The sequence below is a fragment of the Mirounga angustirostris genome, unplaced genomic scaffold, assembly GCF_029215605.1.
Source record: "Mirounga angustirostris isolate CCGP_5_RB_7025 unplaced genomic scaffold, mMirAng1.0.hap1 SCAF_4, whole genome shotgun sequence".
NCBI classification, from domain to species: domain Eukaryota; kingdom Metazoa; phylum Chordata; class Mammalia; order Carnivora; family Phocidae; genus Mirounga; species Mirounga angustirostris.
Window position 1 is genome coordinate 58,851,510 of NW_026991712.1, and position 17,467 is coordinate 58,868,976.

Consider the following 17,467-nt stretch of genomic DNA (forward strand, 5'->3'; position numbering starts at 1 on the left):
CCAGTTTGCATTCCTTGTTTAATATTTTGTGAAGGATTTTTATCTATCTTTATCAGAGATACTGGTCTGTAGTTTTGATACTGGTTTGTAGTATTGTTTTCCCTAATATCTTACTCTTTTTTGGGGGAAGAGTTTGTGTGAACTGGTATTATTTCTTACTTAAATATTTAGTAGAATTTATCATTGAAACCATCTGGTCCTGTAGTTTTCTTTGTGGAAAGATTTTAAACTACAGATTCAATTTCTTTAAAATATATAGGACTATTTGGGTTACTTATTTCTTCTTGAATGAGCTTTAGTAATTGTGTCTTTAACAGAATTTAAGTTGTTGAGTTTATTGGTATAAAGCTGTTAAAAATACTCCGTTGTTATCTTTTTAATACTTTAGGAATCTAGAGTGATGTCACTTCTCTTATTTCCTAATACTAGTAATTTGTGTCTTTTTTTTCCCCCAAGATTAGTCTGGCTGGAGGTTTACCAATTTTATTGATCTCTGCGAAGAATCAGCTCTTGGTTTTATTGATTTTATTTTCTATTTCATTAATGTTTGCTTTTATCTTTATGACTTTTTTTCCTGTTAACTTCAGGTTCTCTTTTATTAAGATTTATTTATTTATTAGAGAGAGAGAGAACGTGTACATGCATGTGTGAGGGATGGGGGCAGAGAGAGAACAAATGTATTTTCTGCTCTTTTTGGTCTTTTTGGGTAGAGGTTTCTAAAAATGTCAGTCAGGTTTTGTTGGTTTATGGTATGTTCATGTCTACTCTATTCTTTTTTTTTTTTAAAGATTTATTTATTTATTTGAGAGAGCGAGAATGAGAGAGAGTACATGAGAGGGGGAAGGGTCAGAGCGAGAAGCAGGCTTCTCGCTGAGCAGGGAGCCCGATGTGGGACTCAATCCCGGGACTCCAGGATCATGACCTGAGCTGAAGGCAGTTGCTTAACCAACTGAGCCACCCAGGCGCCCCATGTCTACTCTATTCTTTATGATTGCTTAATAATTGTTATAAGCTACCACTTAAACAGTGTGTCCCAGGATTCCTTATGTAGTGGGACTCTTTATTTTCTCCAGTTTTATTGAAATATAATTGACATATTACATTATATTAGTTTTAGGTGTACAATAAGCTAGTGGGATCCTGTAGAGAAGTTTCAGAAAAGCAGAGGATTGACTTGGATACATTTGTATTTTATAGAATGTTGATGTTGGTGGTGGTAAGAAGGATAGTTTGAATGGGAAGGTCTTATGTTAAGGGAATGATGTTAGTATGGTCTTATAGTAGTTTAGGGGAGAGAGGTTGATATTCCTTGCTAAGACATTGGCAAAGAGAATAAAGAGAGGAAGCCAGATCTGAAAAATATTTTTGAAGTTGAGTCAGTAGCTTGATAATTGGATGCAGGTGCATGGAGAGAGAAATGGAGACAAGGAAGACCACTTAAAGGTGTTTGGCCTGTGAGCCTAGGAAAATGGAAGCAGAAAAGTTTAAATCATATGGATTAATCGTAGGGGGGAAAAAAACCAGACAAATTTAGATTATGGTATAGATTCTTTGATGTATTTTTTCCTTTCATGACATTGACATTTTTTAAGAGTTTAGGCCTGTTGTCTTACAGAATATACCATAATCTAGCTTGTCTGGTTTTCCTCCTATGATTAGATTCTGGTTAAACATTTTTGGCCAAGAATACTAAAAGCTTCTCATTGGATCATATCAGGTGGTACATGATGTTTGTATGATTATTGATGATGCTAACTTTAATCACTTGGTAAAGGTATTTTCTACCTGTTCTCCTTCCTGCAATTATACATTTATTTCTTTTTAATTAAAAGTATCTTGGGGTTAATATTTTGTATTCCTACAAAGTAGTAAGCAGTCTATGGAAAACAGCAGATTGTGTGTGTATTCTGTAACTTGATCCTCAATTTTGGAAGGTGAACAATAGGTTTTGAGCTCACATGGAAATAATGGTGTGAATGGAATGTTCAGATGACAAAGGAAAGGGTGGTTATGAAATGAAGATGGACAGGTAGAACTTTTGTGCCACACCACAATGGGAACATTGAAAGGTTTTTAACATGGAGTTGGTTGGGGTGCTACAATTGGATTTGAGGGGTTTTTTGTTTGTTTTGTTTCTTTTTTTTAGAGAGAGAGATTTGAGAGTACTAGTGAGAAAATTAACAGAATTTGGTGACTGGTTAAATGTTGAGCGTGGAGGATTGAGAGTTTCCTGGTGACATAATATTTAGTAGGATTGCCTGACTCTTTGACTAGATTGTACTAAGTATGACATTTAAGGAATTAGATTTTATAATTGTTACAGAGACAGGGCATTGTGGATTCTTTTAGTTTCTCATCTTCTTTGTACTTATTCTGCTTTTATGAGGATGTTAACAATATGATTCTATTTAGGGAAGTGATTTCTTCTTGTTTTATTCTACCCAAAATGTATACTAAGAGCTGCCGCTAAGCCTTTGAATGGATAGAACAGGATCTGGTACAATCTCTTAAAATGATTGCACTAGGTGGAATAAGATTTTTGTGCAAATAATTTGTAAGGTCACCCCTAGCTCTAAAATTTTGATTCTATGGTATATCTGTTTTTCTCTCAGACAGTGTATTTTATTTCCTGAAAAATTTAATGTTTTCTTTGTCTCTCTCTGTTTTTCGAAGATGTTCTCAGTGCAACTGAGTCTTGGTGAGCAGACATGGGAATCCGAAGGGAGCAGTATAAAGAAGGCCCAACAAGCCGTTGCTAATAAAGCTTTGACTGAATCTACACTTCCCAAACCAGTTCAGAAACCACCGAAAAGTAATGTTAATAATAACCCAGGTATGGCACTGACTTGTTTCTTTCTGTTGTCTTGTTGTGTTCTATATGTGTTGTTCTCTGTACTTTCTTCATAGCAGGCCATCTGTGTAGTCAACAGGTATGAGTAGCACATGCACAAAAAACAACTGAATGATAATTGAAGGTGAGAGAATGAGGAAGGTAATTATAATTATTTTAAAAATTTGCTTTGTGGATACTCTAAAGATGCGTTATTTACTTTTTAAATGTTGACAAAAATACATTTGGATACAAAGAACAGAAAGTATGACTGAGTTTTTTTTTTTTTAGGTTTTTTATTTCAATTCCAGTGTAGTTAACATACAGCATTATGTTAGTTTCAGGTGTACAATGTAGTGATTCAAAAAGTCTACACATTACTCCGTGCTCATCCTGATAAGTGTACTCTTTAATTCCTGTCACCTATTTCTTCCATCCCTCTACCCACCTCCCCTCTGGTAACCATCATTTTGTTCTCTATAGTTAAGAGTCTGTTTCTTGGTTTGTCTCTCTCTCTTTCATTCCCTTTGTTCATTTCGTTTCTTATATTCCATATATGAGTGAAATCATACAGTATTTGTCTTTCTCTGACTGACTTATTTCATTTAGCATAATACTGTCTAGCTTCATTTAGCATAATACTGTCTAGCTCCATTCTTTTTTATGGCTGAGTAATACTCATATATATTCATATATATATATATATATATATATATATATATATATATATATATCCCACCTCTTCTTTATCCATTCATCTATGGCTGGACAATTGGGCTGCTTCCATAATTTGGCTATTGTAAATAATGCTGCAATGACTGAGTTTTTTGTAAAGTAAAGATAGAAATGATCCATTTTTCTTTTTATATAATATATAAAAATACACAGTTTAATAATTAAAAAGTTATTGTTTATTTTAGCTTAATAAAAATTATACAGTTAGGTCTAAGCATCTTATTTTGCTTGTTGGTGTAGAAATGGTTGATAGGACTGTTCAAATTTAGAATACTTACGGAAGTTTATAAAGAAACCCACAAATCCAAAAAAACCCTCTGTGTGATATAATGCTAAGTAAACAAGTTTTCCAATTTTTATCTCCTAAGAATAATTTTAAGGAGTTTTTCCTGTTGCATATAATACCAACATTGTGCATCCAGTCATCTATTTGGAAGAGGCAAATCTGTATTGGACATAATGCATGAATTGATAACATCAAGTTAATAAAGTTCCATAAGTTTAATACTAGCCCTATATCCATTTACTCATTAATTTATTAATTTAAGAGGTTACCTTCTGACAAATATTACTTTAGGTATTTTTGTGATGAGTAAAAAAAAAGACTTTTTCCTGCCACAAATGACTGTAATCTATTTAATTAGAGTGAGTCCACATGCTCAGGCTCATAATCATCTGATGCTTCTTTCTTTCTCATGTGGCATGTGCTAAGTAGACATAATCTATTCTTTCAAGGACTGCTGTCCCTAAAACTGCATGAATTTCCTATTACTCCTCCTTTTGCTTCTGTTCAACTGATTCTAGTAGTTATTAAGTAAGCTTAAATAAGCAAAATATTATTACAGTAAAGAAAAACACCTAGTCATTTGAAGTTGGTAAGAGGCTGTCTCCTTTTATAATTTTTAAAAATCTCTTTAGGTTACTGATTGATCATTAGTACCACACCACTGCCTCTATGTATTAAGCACTTGCTTTTATATATTTAAGAGATATAAAACATTGTTCTTTTCTGTGAAAACTTTACAACTGTTTACATAAATCACATAATTTAAAGGTAAAGATTAGGTACCAAGTGAATAATAACACTTGTCAGTATTATAAGTAATGATAAACATGGATGGGAGTATTTGAGGGAAGATAAGGTCCTTGAATGGAGAGTAGGCAGGTCTAGAGGTGAGGAAAGAATATTCTAGGCAGAGGGAGTACAATGAAGAAAGGCATTGGAAATAGGATTGTGGATGATAGTTTTGATAAGAAAACTTTTTTGGGAGTGGTTTTTAATTAGAGCAGGTAAGTGACTAGGAAGACTCGAGATGTAGTAAGGGTGAATTGTGATGGACTTGAATGCCAGGTTTAGGAGATCAGATTTTATCTGTAGTTTAGGCGATTAGTGTTTATAAGCTAGTGGATGATGTGTTTAAAACAGCATTGTAGGAAGTTCAGTTTGATATGTGGATTGAAGGTGGAAAATACTAAAAGCAAGATCAGTTAGGAAACCGTTTGCCAGAGTTTATGGGTGAGGAAAAGAAACTCCTGTGCATCGAGTACTGTATGCCCTCTGCTCTGTAGTATTGGGAATGGCCTGGGAATGGAACAGAAGGACCAGTGTTGCTGATCCAGTGGTTGAAGCCGTGTTAGAGAGCAAGCTGTTCGGAGCATACAGTGTGAAGCAAGAGCAGTGTGTGCCCATCTCTGCAGCAGGTTCACTTTAGAGGATTATAATGGCAAGTAAACCAACAAGGGAGTCAGGGGAAGGAAACAGAGAGTCCGAAAGGCCAGTGGTGATGAGTTTGCGCTATTGAGTGTTGCAGTGAGCTGAGAGAATGAGTAGCTTTTGGAAGGTAAAGTTTTAAAATAGAGAATAATACTGCATACCGGCAAGTGCACAAATTATAATTGTAGAACCTTGATGATTTTTTGCTAGCACCACAGGCTTTACCAGTGCCCCAGAAGCCTCCCTCATGTCCCCTTCTAGTGGTCAAACAACCTCAAAGGAAGCCACTCTTCTGCGTATCTATCTTAAATTCATTGTGCCTGCTTATTAGAATCATGCACTGTACTCTTTTGTGATAGCTTGTTTTTCTCAGTGTTAACATCTGTGAGATTCATCCATGTTGTATTTAACAACATAGTATTTCATTGCTATACAGTATCCATTGCATGAATATACTGTAACTTATTTATTTATTGTACTATTGATGGACATTTAGATTGTTTCCAGTTTCAGGCTCTTAGAAGTCAAACTGCTGTGAACATTCTTGCATGTGTACATTTTTGTTGGGGACGTACCTAGTATTGGAACTGTTGGGTCATGGGTTATGCATGTGTTCATGCAAATCAGAGTAAGAGTTAAGACTGGAGGTCAGTGAGCATACACAAAAGACAGGTATCATAGCTGCTGTTCTTACATCACAATCTTTTATTCCTAGACCTACTGGGAAAGATAAGAAAGCTGTTGAGGCATCAGTTAGACACAGTAAGGAAACTATCATAGTTTTGGCCAGGTTGAATAGTGAATTAGAGCAACAATTAAAGTATGTCCTTGAAGAGAGAATTTCCTTGGAAGTTCAGCTGGAAAAACTTTGACCATTCTCTTACCTATAAGCCAATTGCTGTAAACTGTGAACATATCCATTTTTAAGTGGTTTGGGTTTACCCAATTTGGAGGCCCAAACATTCAGCTTGCTACTTAATTCAACATTAAATTTTATTATTTGCTTTTGCCCTGTATGTTCACCATTGTGTTAAAGTATCTTTATTTTTTAATTTAAACAACAAAAGGGTCAGTATGACCAGAAAAAAAAACAAACCCCAAAACAAAACAAAACCAGAAAAACCCCAAAACATACATGAGCTATACAGGTGGGGTGTAGTCACAGCTACTTGGGAGGCTGAGGTGGGAAGATCCCAGAAGTTCTGGGCTGCAGTGCGCTGTGCTGATCAAGTGTCTGCATGAAGTTCAGCATTGATAGAGTGACCTCCTTGGGAGCGGGGGACTACCAGGTTGCCTAAGGTGGGGTGAACCAGCCCCGGTTGGAAACAGATCAGATCAGAGTAGTGGGATTGTGCTTGTGAAGGGCCACTGCACTCCAACGTGGGCAACATAGCAAGACCCCCTGTCTTTTTGCCCCGCCCCAATTTAGGGAATCCTGTGTCTCAAAAAAAAAAAAGTTTGCCCCTTTGAAAAAAATAACACACATAATAAATGCATATGTAATACATCACGTCAAAGTATAATTTTCCCTTCCTACTCGCAACACATGAGAGCTTTCTACATCCTTGTCAACGTATGGTCTCTTAAGCTTTAAAAATTTTAGCTATTCTTCTGGGGGTATAGTAGTAATTCAGTATAGTTTTAATTTTCATTTCTTTAATAACTAATGATGGTGAGCACCTTTCCATATGGTTATTGGTATTGAGATCTCTGTTGTAGAGTGCCTTGAAATAATTTTCTCATTTAAAAACACCTGCATTGTCTGTCTTTTATGTTTTTCTATTTTTTATTGACTTTAGGGTTCTTACATATTCTGGATTCACATCTTTGTTAGATATGTGCATTGCAAATATCTTTCTATAATGGTATGTTTTGATGAACAGAAATTCTTTAATTCTTTATTTAAGTCGAATTTATTAGTCTTTTCCCTTATGGTTAGTGTCTTATTTAAGACATCTTTGTCTCCCACAATGTTATGAAAATAATCTTATAAAATTTTAGAAGCTTTATTATTTTATTTTTAAAATTTAGATCTGGAGTCTGTCAGGAACTGAGGTTTATGTATGATGTGAGGTAGGGTTCATGATTTTTCTTCTTTTTAATATATAGACGTTCAGTTAACTCAGTACCATTTATTGAAAAGACAATCCATTTCTGTCTGCACTGCAGGGAGGCGGGAGTTCAGTCCTGACTTCACATCAAGTAGAGATAGTATTTGCACCCCAAAGAGGAGTTAAATTCATTTACAGCATGGCTTAAGACTATATCAAAGAACTATTTTGCTTTCTTCCTCCTTTTATTTTTTTTAACTTTGTTGGAAATAATTTCATATTTATGTAAAATTTGTAGCAAGAGTACATAGTGCATCTGTTATGTACCCTTCACCCAGATCCCCCAACTGTTAGCATTTCTGAACCAGCTGAGAATAAGTTGTTGGCATGTGGTCCCATTCCCCTTAGTATTTCAGTGTATTGTTCCCAAATACATAGCCATTCTCCTGTCAGGAAGTTAACATTGATCTGGTATCATCATGTAATACAAACACTCCATTCTTCCTTCATTGATTGTCCCAGTAATATTCCTTTGTAGGTCCAGGATCTAATCGGGATCATGTATTTATCATTTCTTTTCATTCTACTTCAATCTGGAATAGTTCCTCAGAGTTCTTGTCCTTTATGACCATGACATTTTTGAATAGTACAGGCCACATCATTTGTAGAATGCCCCTCAATTGAGTTTATCTGGAGTTTCCTCATGATTTTGAATTTTTAGCATGAATGTCCCAGTGGCGTTGGCTTACCTCAGTGTTACTTATCAGGATAAACCTGATACTGATTTGTCCCATTAGTGATGACTTTTGTCACTTGGTGAAGACTATGTTTGCCAGGCTTCTCTACTGTAATGTTAATTAATAAGTATGTTTTCTTATTAAATAATAAGGAACTAATTATTTTCTGAGGAGAAACTTTGGGACTATATAAACATTCTGTTCCTCATCAAACTTGCTTTCACTTACCAGATTTGGCATCTATTAATGATTCTTTTCTGAATTAATACTCTGAAGAGTGCCACAGGGTGATTTAATTAATTAATTTATTTATATGGCTTAGAACAACAGAAACTTATTTTCTCTTAAAGGGTGATGTTTTGATTCCAGTTGTTTTGTTTTTAATATTTATTAGTTGGCATTCTACCCTAGAATTTTCTCTTTCCCCTCATTTGTTTGTTTGTTCATTTATTTCTATCACTATAGACTCTTGGATTCCTATTTTACTTACAGGATTATAATCTATCATTATTTATTTTGATTCTCAATTTGTCACAGACTTGACCAGGGGTATGAACCTTTCTAGTTGACTCCAGTGTCCTTCTACTGTTTTCATCCTTCTTGAGCACTTCTTACTTTCTGGCTCAGTAAGATGTTCCAAGGTCATCTCATATTTTCCTTGTCCTGGCCCTGGCACGAGCCATTTCTTCAAGGAGCCTTGGTTGATTAATTAATCAGTTCATTGTTTGAACAAATATTTATTGAGTGACTGCTATGTTCCAGGGACTATTCTGCCTACAAAGCTTTTCCTTGAGTGTTAGCAATGTATAGCTCCTTAAAAACTAGTTGTGGCATTTTTCTTTCACTTTCCACAGAATGGGAATCCACAGTAGTTGTTATGTATGTTTGTATATATAACCAATTAGTCTTGTTATGTTTATCACTGATAAATACAGAAATTTCCTTTAATCTACCGAAAAACCACTAGAAACGGATTCTGCGTTGACAGTGTCCACTTTACAGCCATGTGATGCATGAGGAGTGCTGCGTCATGATCATCTTTGCAGCCTGGGTCCAGCTCGCACCTGCTGGAGTGGTACTTAGCATTATCTGCAGGTTCTCACAGTTGGAAGTGACTCTGTACGTGTTTCCTGTGGGCGCGTTGTTGTGTAAGTAAAGAGGCTGTGCACACGCAGCGGTGGCAGTCTCGGTCTTGATAAAACAGGTGGAGAGACTTGGCTCCAGGAGTCGAAACCTCTTCAGCGCAGTTTGCACTTGTCTGGTGCTTCTCCACTCTCCTTCACGAAGACCAGTGTCTAGCATTTCTGTGAAGAAAATAGATTGCAGCCTTACTTTCAAATGAGAAATTTATATGAAATCATTGATTTATTTAAATGATATGACTATAATACTTCTATCTAGCTTAAAACCCAATTTTGGTATGGCTGGCAGGACATAGTATATCCTACCAGTGCATTAAAATCACCTCACTGATGATTGTTAGATACATTAGTTTCTGTTTATTGCCCTAATTAAAGGATGAGGCCTTTCCAACTTTTTTTTTCTTTTCTTTTTTCTCCATTTGAACTTTATGCTATTTGTGTCTGTATGATTGTTGCAAAGTAGAATTCAGAAAGACATAAATCTTACAACCGATTGATATGTTAACTATTAAACTGCAATATATATGAAATAAGAAAAAAAACTTAAAAAAAAATATACACTACTCTTTGGTGTTAAATTTGTAGAAGACTGTTGGACAATTCCTAATAAAGTTAACCATAGACCTACTCTGTGATCTAGTAGCAATCCCACTGCTAGGGATATACCTAAGGGAACTGAGTGTATGTGTCTGCTAAAACACTGTGGCTTTATTTAATTGCTCCCAGCTGGACACAACTCAGATGTCCCATCAGCAGCAGAGTAGATAAACTGATGTATCCATTCAGTAGAGTACTGTTCAGTGATTAAAAAAAAAAATGTTTGAATACTGAAATATTTGACAAAATTGTTACATTGAGTGAAGGAAGCATGATAGAATAATACACATTCAGGTTTGAAGAACAGGCAAAACTGATGACAGAAGTCAGAATAGGTAACTTGGGGAGGTGGGTATTGACTGGAAATAGCTATGATGGAACATTCTAGGTGATGAAAATGGTCATATCTTGATCTGAATGGTGGTCACTGAATGTTTATAATGTGTAATAATTTGTAGATTTGTATGCTTAAGGTTTGTGCATTTTACTTACCCCTCAGTAAAATACTGTAGGAAAGAAAGAAAAGAGAATCCTTTATTCTTGACTTCTCTTCCTCTGCCCTGAGTGTTGGTATTAAATTAGGGGTTTGGGCTAATTGGACTTACTGTTCAGTATGTTAACGTTCTTTGCTGTTTTTCTTATGCTTATCTTTTTTTCTTTTCCACCTCCTTTGTCCTTCCACCCTCTTTGTTTTTCTCCTTAACCTTGGTTTAGTTCCTGTTCTTATTATACTCTTCAGTGGTTTCGCATAAATTCTTTAGAACTGGGACACAAAGTGAGCAATTACTGACTCTTGCTGGATAGCTGATGACGCGGCTGCCGGTTCTGCGTTTGTCAGGTTCCGGCACCCCCGGCGGGCGCTTTATGCCAGCCCCATTTTCTCTGCTGCAATAAGTCGACCCATTTTTGTGTGTGACGAATGGAGTCTTAAATGTATGTTGCAAAAGGCGTAATTCCAACAAAATAGTACAGGATTTACACTGAAAAAATAAATTTTACTTTCTATAAAAACTTCAGATTCATATTTGTGATTTGTTATATATGTAATGTGTATATATATAATGTTTTACTAAATAACCTCTTTTGGTACTCAAAATAATGTGATGTAATAATTTAGTGTGTGTTATTTATTAAGGGATTTTTCAAACTTTTACAAAAGTAGAGCTGATAAGATAGTGAACAGCCCCATACCCATCACCACCTTCAACAGTCATCTACACGTAGTGGCCAGTCTTGTTTCTCATCTGTCTTTCCTCTGAATTATTTTGAAAGAAAGCTCGGATATATCACTTCATCCATAAATGCTTTAGTATATATCTTTAAAGATTTACAGAAAGCATTAGTAGATTTACTTTGTCCTGTTGTTGGTTATAGAAAAAACTCAAAATGTATTTTCATGAGATAAGTCTAAGAATTACTGATGACCCTGTATTCATTGCTAATTTCAGTTGCTTGATTAGCAAAATATAAAAATATTCACAGATGATAATGTTTTTAATGATTAAATAATTGAAAGCTTCCTGGGGTGAGTAATGCTGACGTTCAGTACTTTCTTTATAGTATCCAAATTAAGCAGTCTGTGAACCTTGTGTTCCCCTTGTTTTGAAACAGTCTTTCAAGTTGAATTTTTGGTCATTAATATACAAAAAAGCTTGCAAACCCCGAAGAGATTTCATTAGAAACAATTTTCCTGTTTATGTAGTTTGTTTACACACCCCTGAGAAAATCATACAGACAGGCCATCAACTCCCACCTTCTTTCATGGTAATTACATGTAATGTAAGTATGGCTTGTGTGATTTATTATGGAAATATTTCACTTGTGTGCTTTTAATATTTTTTTTAAACAGGTAGTATAACTCCAACTGTGGAACTGAATGGGCTTGCTATGAAAAGGGGAGAGCCTGCCATCTACAGGCCATTAGATCCAAAGCCTTTCCCAAATTATAGAGCTAATTACAACTTTCGGGGCATGTACAATCAGAGGTTTGTATGTCTTCTTTGGTTTTGTTCTTATTTATTATTTTACGCATATTGTAACAGTTTCTGAAACTCAAAGAGTATTTTCATTGTAAGGAACATTTACTTTGGGCATTTTGCATGGAATTTAGATAAATCAGGCTCACAAAAGGAATATTTAAAGTAATACGTTTAAAAATAACTGGTTTTCGGGAACTAGTTTTTATTGAGTCATGAGAACCCTGTATTTGTTGCAGGCAGGACCATGTTTTAAAATCATGCCACAATATAGTGCTGACTTTTCAGTTGACTTGCTCATTTATTTACCAGGCAGATACTTAGCTTAATTAGTGGTTTTCTTAATTTGTCCAACTACATTGCAAACATGAATGTTTTTAATTTATAGGAAATTTGTTGGGAGGATTTACTAAGTCTGCATAATTTTGTGATAGTTACAAGTGTAACAGAATTTTCTTTTATGGGCAAGGCAGAATTTTTAAAAAAAAGTTGTGTTTTTTTCTGATCATTTATAAAAGTCACGTAACTCATTATAGAGAATGTAGAAAATGCAAAAAGTTAAAAAGAAAATATAAATAACATGTAATTCCAGAATTAAATACCTTTAATATTTTGATGTATTTTACACTTTTTAAAATTCTTTGCACATATATTTGACCAAAGTGAAGTTATCCTTTATATTCAGTTTCTACAGTACTTTATGGAGGTATATTTATGTGAATGGCAAAATGCACAGATCTTAAATGTACATTGTGATGACTATTATTTATGTATATATATATTTATACTTTACTTGATCACTTTTTATATGTGTGTATCCTCATGTGATGACCACCCCGATCAAGGTTCAGCATGTTTCTGTTACCCTGAGAATTTCCTCATACCTATGTGCACTCGTTATACCTCCTCCCAGGAGGAACAATGGTTCTATCACTGTAGATTAGTTTTGCATGTCGTTGAACTTCATATAAATAGATTCATACAATATGTACTCTTCTGTGTCTGGCTTTTTTCAGTTCATATAATGGTTTTCTTATTTGTTTTTGTTTTTTGTTTTTTGAGATTCATCCTTGTTGCTTGTATCTGGATTTTGCCCTTTTCTGTTGCTAAATAGTGTTCCTTTGCATGATGTATCATAATTTGTTCATCTCATACATACAGTATTGTGCCCTCTTTTAATTTGATATAGTGATCATTTTTCACATTTTTTAAAAGTTTTTTTTTTTAGTAATCTCTACACCCAGTGTGGGGCTAAAACTTATGACCCTGAAATCAAGAGTCTCATATTCTGCCAACTGAGCCAAGTAGGTGCCCCCATTTTTCACATTTTTAAGTGATCTTTGAAAAACATATTCGATGGCTATATAATGCTTCATTTGGCCAGAGTATATTTTACAAGGATATAAACAGGTATAAACAAAGAACACCTGATAATCATATAAACAAAATGTACTTGTTTTGATCATCTAAGTTTTTTTTGACAATTATAAATAATGTGCAACAATCTTTACATATAAATTTTTGTTTACATCACTGATTATTTCCTTAAAATAGATTACCTTATAAGGGGAATATTGGGTTAAAAAGAATAATATGTTGCCCAATTGCATTAAAATTTGTATTAATTATTTAGTGTATATTCTGTTCCATTCTGACAACACTGAGTTAAAAAAAAAACATGTCTTATTTGATAGATAAAAAGTGGTATGATTTTAAAGTTTGGTTTTATTGATTACTTGTGGGGCTGAACAGTTTTCAAGTATTTTGTTTGTCCTTTTTGATTTGTCTATTTGAATTTGCTAATTTCTGTTGCATTGGCATTTCTTTTGCAAGACCTGCTTGGCAGGTCTTCAAATGTTTATGTGTTGGGAATATTAGCATTACGTCTGTTTTGTTTAATTTTCCTGCTTTGTAAAAACTGGCTTTTAGTTCTGTGTTTGTTTTGATGTGCAACAGTTTTAGATGTTATATGGCCTAGTATTTTTGTGTGTGTGTGTGTGATTTCTCCAACTGCTTTTATGCCTGAGAAATTCTTGTGATCAGATATTTGCTAATGCCTAAAAAGAATATTTTTATTGAGATATAATTGACATACAACATTGTGCAAGTTTAAGGTATTCAGCCTACCCTGATTTATGTTGCATTATGATTGCTATTGTAGTGTTAACTAACACCTTGATCATATCGCATAATTATTTCTTCTAGTGTTGGGATGCTGATACTTTTTAAATCATTTTGTGTATTTACTACCATTACAGTTCAGATGTGAGAAGATGTGTGGTCTATACATAATACCTTTTGGTGTCTTGTTTGGCAGTGGTGTATTTACCATTTAAAACTTAGTCCTATTCAGATTGTAAATGGTTCTTTTAAATATTATTGCTTATGTTCTCTAAGAAAAATGAGTACAATCTTCTTAGACTTTTGCTCCTCCCCCCTTTTCTCCCAGGTGTGTCTGGGGGAATTTACTGTGTTGTCTTGGTAGGAAAGGAGGGACCCTCACCTTTGTGTGGGTGTTCTGTATTGTCCTCTAAGCTCCTCTGGTCTTTGTGATGATGTCCCTTGTCCACCAGATAGCTGACACCTTTCTCTTCTGCCTTGCCGAAACCTGCAGTTGGTGATGTGTAGTCCATTTTTTCCTGTCAGGTAATGCTTCCACAGAGTATTTACCATCTCTCCCTTGCTCTCTTGACCTAAATCCTTAACTCTCTTTGGCTCCCTTGGAGTGTTGTTCCATTCTCATCCTCTTCCGTAGTGTCTCCTAAACTGGAGCATCCAGTGGCAGGCTTATCAACTCTCAACTTGGTGTCCACACCACATAGGTGGCAAGAAGGACATACCATTTCTCTGGTAGTTGCTTTACTTTCCCTTTTTCTGTATAACCTGCCTATAGCCTTTCTTGTAAGCTTGAGGTTACCTAATATAAATAAAACTATTTGCCTACTTAAGCACAATAGATACATTTGGTCACCTGAGTTGGGAACACCTTGCCTATCAAGATATTTTACTTTTAATATACTATAGTGAATAGACTCATGAGGATATTTAAATGCTTATTATATTTTGATATCTGTAGTTCTTTATTGAAATCTTACTAGAGTTGTTTTTTTTTTTTTTTAAAGATTTTATTTATTTATTTGACAGAGAGAGACACAGCGAGAGAGGGAACACAAGCAGGGGGATTGGGAGAGGGAGAAGCAGGCCTCCCGTGGAGCAGGGAGCCCAATGCGGGACTCGATCCCAGGACCCTGGGATCGTGACCTGAGCCGAAGGCAGACGCTTAACGACTGAGCCACCCAGGTGCCCCTAGAGTTTTGATTAGTGGATTTATTACTTTTAAATGAAAGAAATCTGGTGCTAAAACAATGAGAAATCTGACAGTAATCTCTGTGGATTATTATTATGGAGCTCATGTTCTAGTAAGGGAGGCAGTCATAAAGAGGTGGTTACTCACTGGGGTGACTTTTGATAAAGACCTAAAGGAAGAGAGGGAATAAGTAGTGTGTATGTCACAAGAGAAGGAGAGAACATTCCAAGCAGAACAAACAGGAAGTGCAAAGCCCCCGAGGTAGGAAGGTACCAGGCGTGTTGATGTCTTCTCCAGCAGACCAGCAGGGCTGGAAAAGACTGAAAGGAGGTATGAAGGAGGAGAGTAGTTGGTATATGAGGATGTGACACGGGTCATATGGTTTGGTTTTTTTTTTTTTTTCCCTATTGTAGGTCTTCCGTTAAGAATGTTGACATTTTTCCTTTGTTGGCAATTTCTAGTTTCAAGATCTGATTCCATAGTTGTCATGAGGGGTGTAAGAATTTATGTATGACTTCTCTAAGGGGTTGTGCTTTAGGCCATTCCCACTTAATGGATAAAGAGGACTTTGCTTTCAGATTGTTGGGAGAGTCTTTAGAATATTCTGCAGATCACAAAAAAGGTAAAAAAAAAAAATAGAGAAGTACTGGTAAACTGCCAAGTCATGTTTCAACTGAAAAGCTCTCTGCTCACAGAAGGGCAAACCTAACCATTACTCATTAGGCTGTAAAAATTAGGATTTCACATGGGGCGCCTGGGTGGCTCAGTCGATTCAGCGTCCGAGGTCCTGGGATCGAGCCCCGCATCAGGCTCCCTGCTCAGCGGGGAACCTGCCTCTCCCATTGCCTCTGCTTGCCGCTTCCCCTGCTTGTGCTCTCTGTCTGTGTGTCAAATAAAAGTAAATAGGGGCACCTGGGTGGCTCATTTGTTAAGCATCTGCCTTCGGCTCAGGTCATGATCCCAGGGTCCTAGGATCGAGCCCCACATCGGGCTCCCTGCTCTGGGGGGAGCCTGCTTCTCCCTCTCCCTCTGCCGCTCCTCCTGCTTGTGTTCCCTCTCACTGTGTCTCTCTGTCAAATAAATAAATAAAATCTTTAAAAAAAATAAAAGTAAATAAATCTTTAAAAAATATTTTAAGAATTAGGATTTCACATATGACCTTAATCTGCAGATGACAACACCTGAATGTGTCACAGGGAATTTGGAGCCAAAGATAGAGGAGACTCTTTTCTCCTTGTCAGAATGCAAATGAATCAGTAGCTTCTTAATAACGCAGGGAATGAAAGGTTAGAAAGTCCAAGAAACAGATATCATTTAAAGGGATTTATAAAAAAAGTCCTTTCATTTTCTACTTAAAATAATATTAAGTAATAATTAGAGATTACCCATGTTGGTTTTTAAAAAAATATATTTTTTATTAAATTCTGTTTTTTTAAGGTTATTTATTTAGAGGGAGAGAGAGCATGAGCGGGGGGAGAAGCAGAGGGAGAGGGAGAAAGAATCTGAAGCAGACTCTGCGCTGAGTGTGGAGTGATCAGGGACGCGAGATCATGACCTGAACTGAAACCAGGAGTCAGATGTTTAACTGATTAAGCCACCCAGGTGCACCTAAATTCTGTCCTTTCCTGATGAGATTTCCTGACTTAAGCTCATTCAAAGGCTAAGGAGGCACTTAAAGCGCCACCCCTCTGTTGCCCTGGTTTATGATGGCTGGGGAAAAAAAGAGATTTATCCATGAACAAAATCTGGATGCAGCCTGGATTCGGAAGTACCTGTCTCTCTTTGTTACACCTAAGATGTTTGAAAATGAATACATCCAGTTACATCTTTTCCTTTCTCATTTGAGGTACTGTTCACTAACAGATATAAAGTTGAAAGCTACAGAAATTTATATGGCAAAGTGTAAGATGTAAAGGTTGAAGAACCTTTTATGCTTTTGTTCTCCTGTCTTTGTTATAAAAAATGATATACATGATCTCAAGAACAGAATGGCTGAAATCAGTCCTCCTACAGACAGTTTATCAATTTTGTGTATGTACAGGTGAAAGAAGCATTACTGCTTGGCTAGTGGCCAGAAAGTTCCCAGTCTGCTGGTGTGGATGGCCAAAGGCCCACAACTCAAACTAGACTATGTGAAAATGGGGATTTTTGCCATATGTAACTGGGAGAGGTCTCTTGGGGAGATCGTCAGGCATGGTTGAATGTAGGGCTTTAGTGTTCTTTTCCCTCATTTTCCATTTCTCTTTTTAGCTATTGTCTCATTTTTCCTCTGCTTGACTTTTTTTTTTTTTTGCCATTGAATTTCTGCTTTATTTTTGTTATTTTATTTTTATTAACATATAATGTATTATTTGTTTCAGGAGTACAGGTCTGTGATT

The 17,467-nt window shown here is 35.8% G+C and overlaps 2 protein-coding genes across 4 annotated transcripts in view; both read left to right on the forward strand.

Annotated features, from left to right (window-relative positions):
- The window catches only part of UBE2W (ubiquitin conjugating enzyme E2 W), a 165,296-nt gene extending 162,553 nt beyond the window's left edge, over positions 1 to 2,743 (forward strand). The window contains exon 7 of the mRNA XM_064588196.1: positions 2,674 to 2,743. The gene's annotated coding sequence lies outside the window, so the exon portion shown is untranslated. The remainder of the gene's footprint in view (positions 1 to 2,673) is intronic.
- The window catches only part of STAU2 (staufen double-stranded RNA binding protein 2), a 280,288-nt gene that overhangs the window by 14,785 nt on the left and 248,036 nt on the right, over positions 1 to 17,467 (forward strand). For 2 of the 3 annotated variants that reach the window (XM_064588192.1, XM_064588193.1), the window contains exons 3-4: positions 2,674 to 2,833; positions 11,656 to 11,791. In XM_064588192.1, the coding sequence (XP_064444262.1) occupies positions 2,674 to 2,833; positions 11,656 to 11,791 (296 nt within the window). Of the gene's footprint in view, positions 1 to 2,673; positions 2,834 to 11,655; positions 11,792 to 17,467 lie in introns of those variants that run through there. The other variant, XM_064588194.1, reaches the window with a different exon arrangement.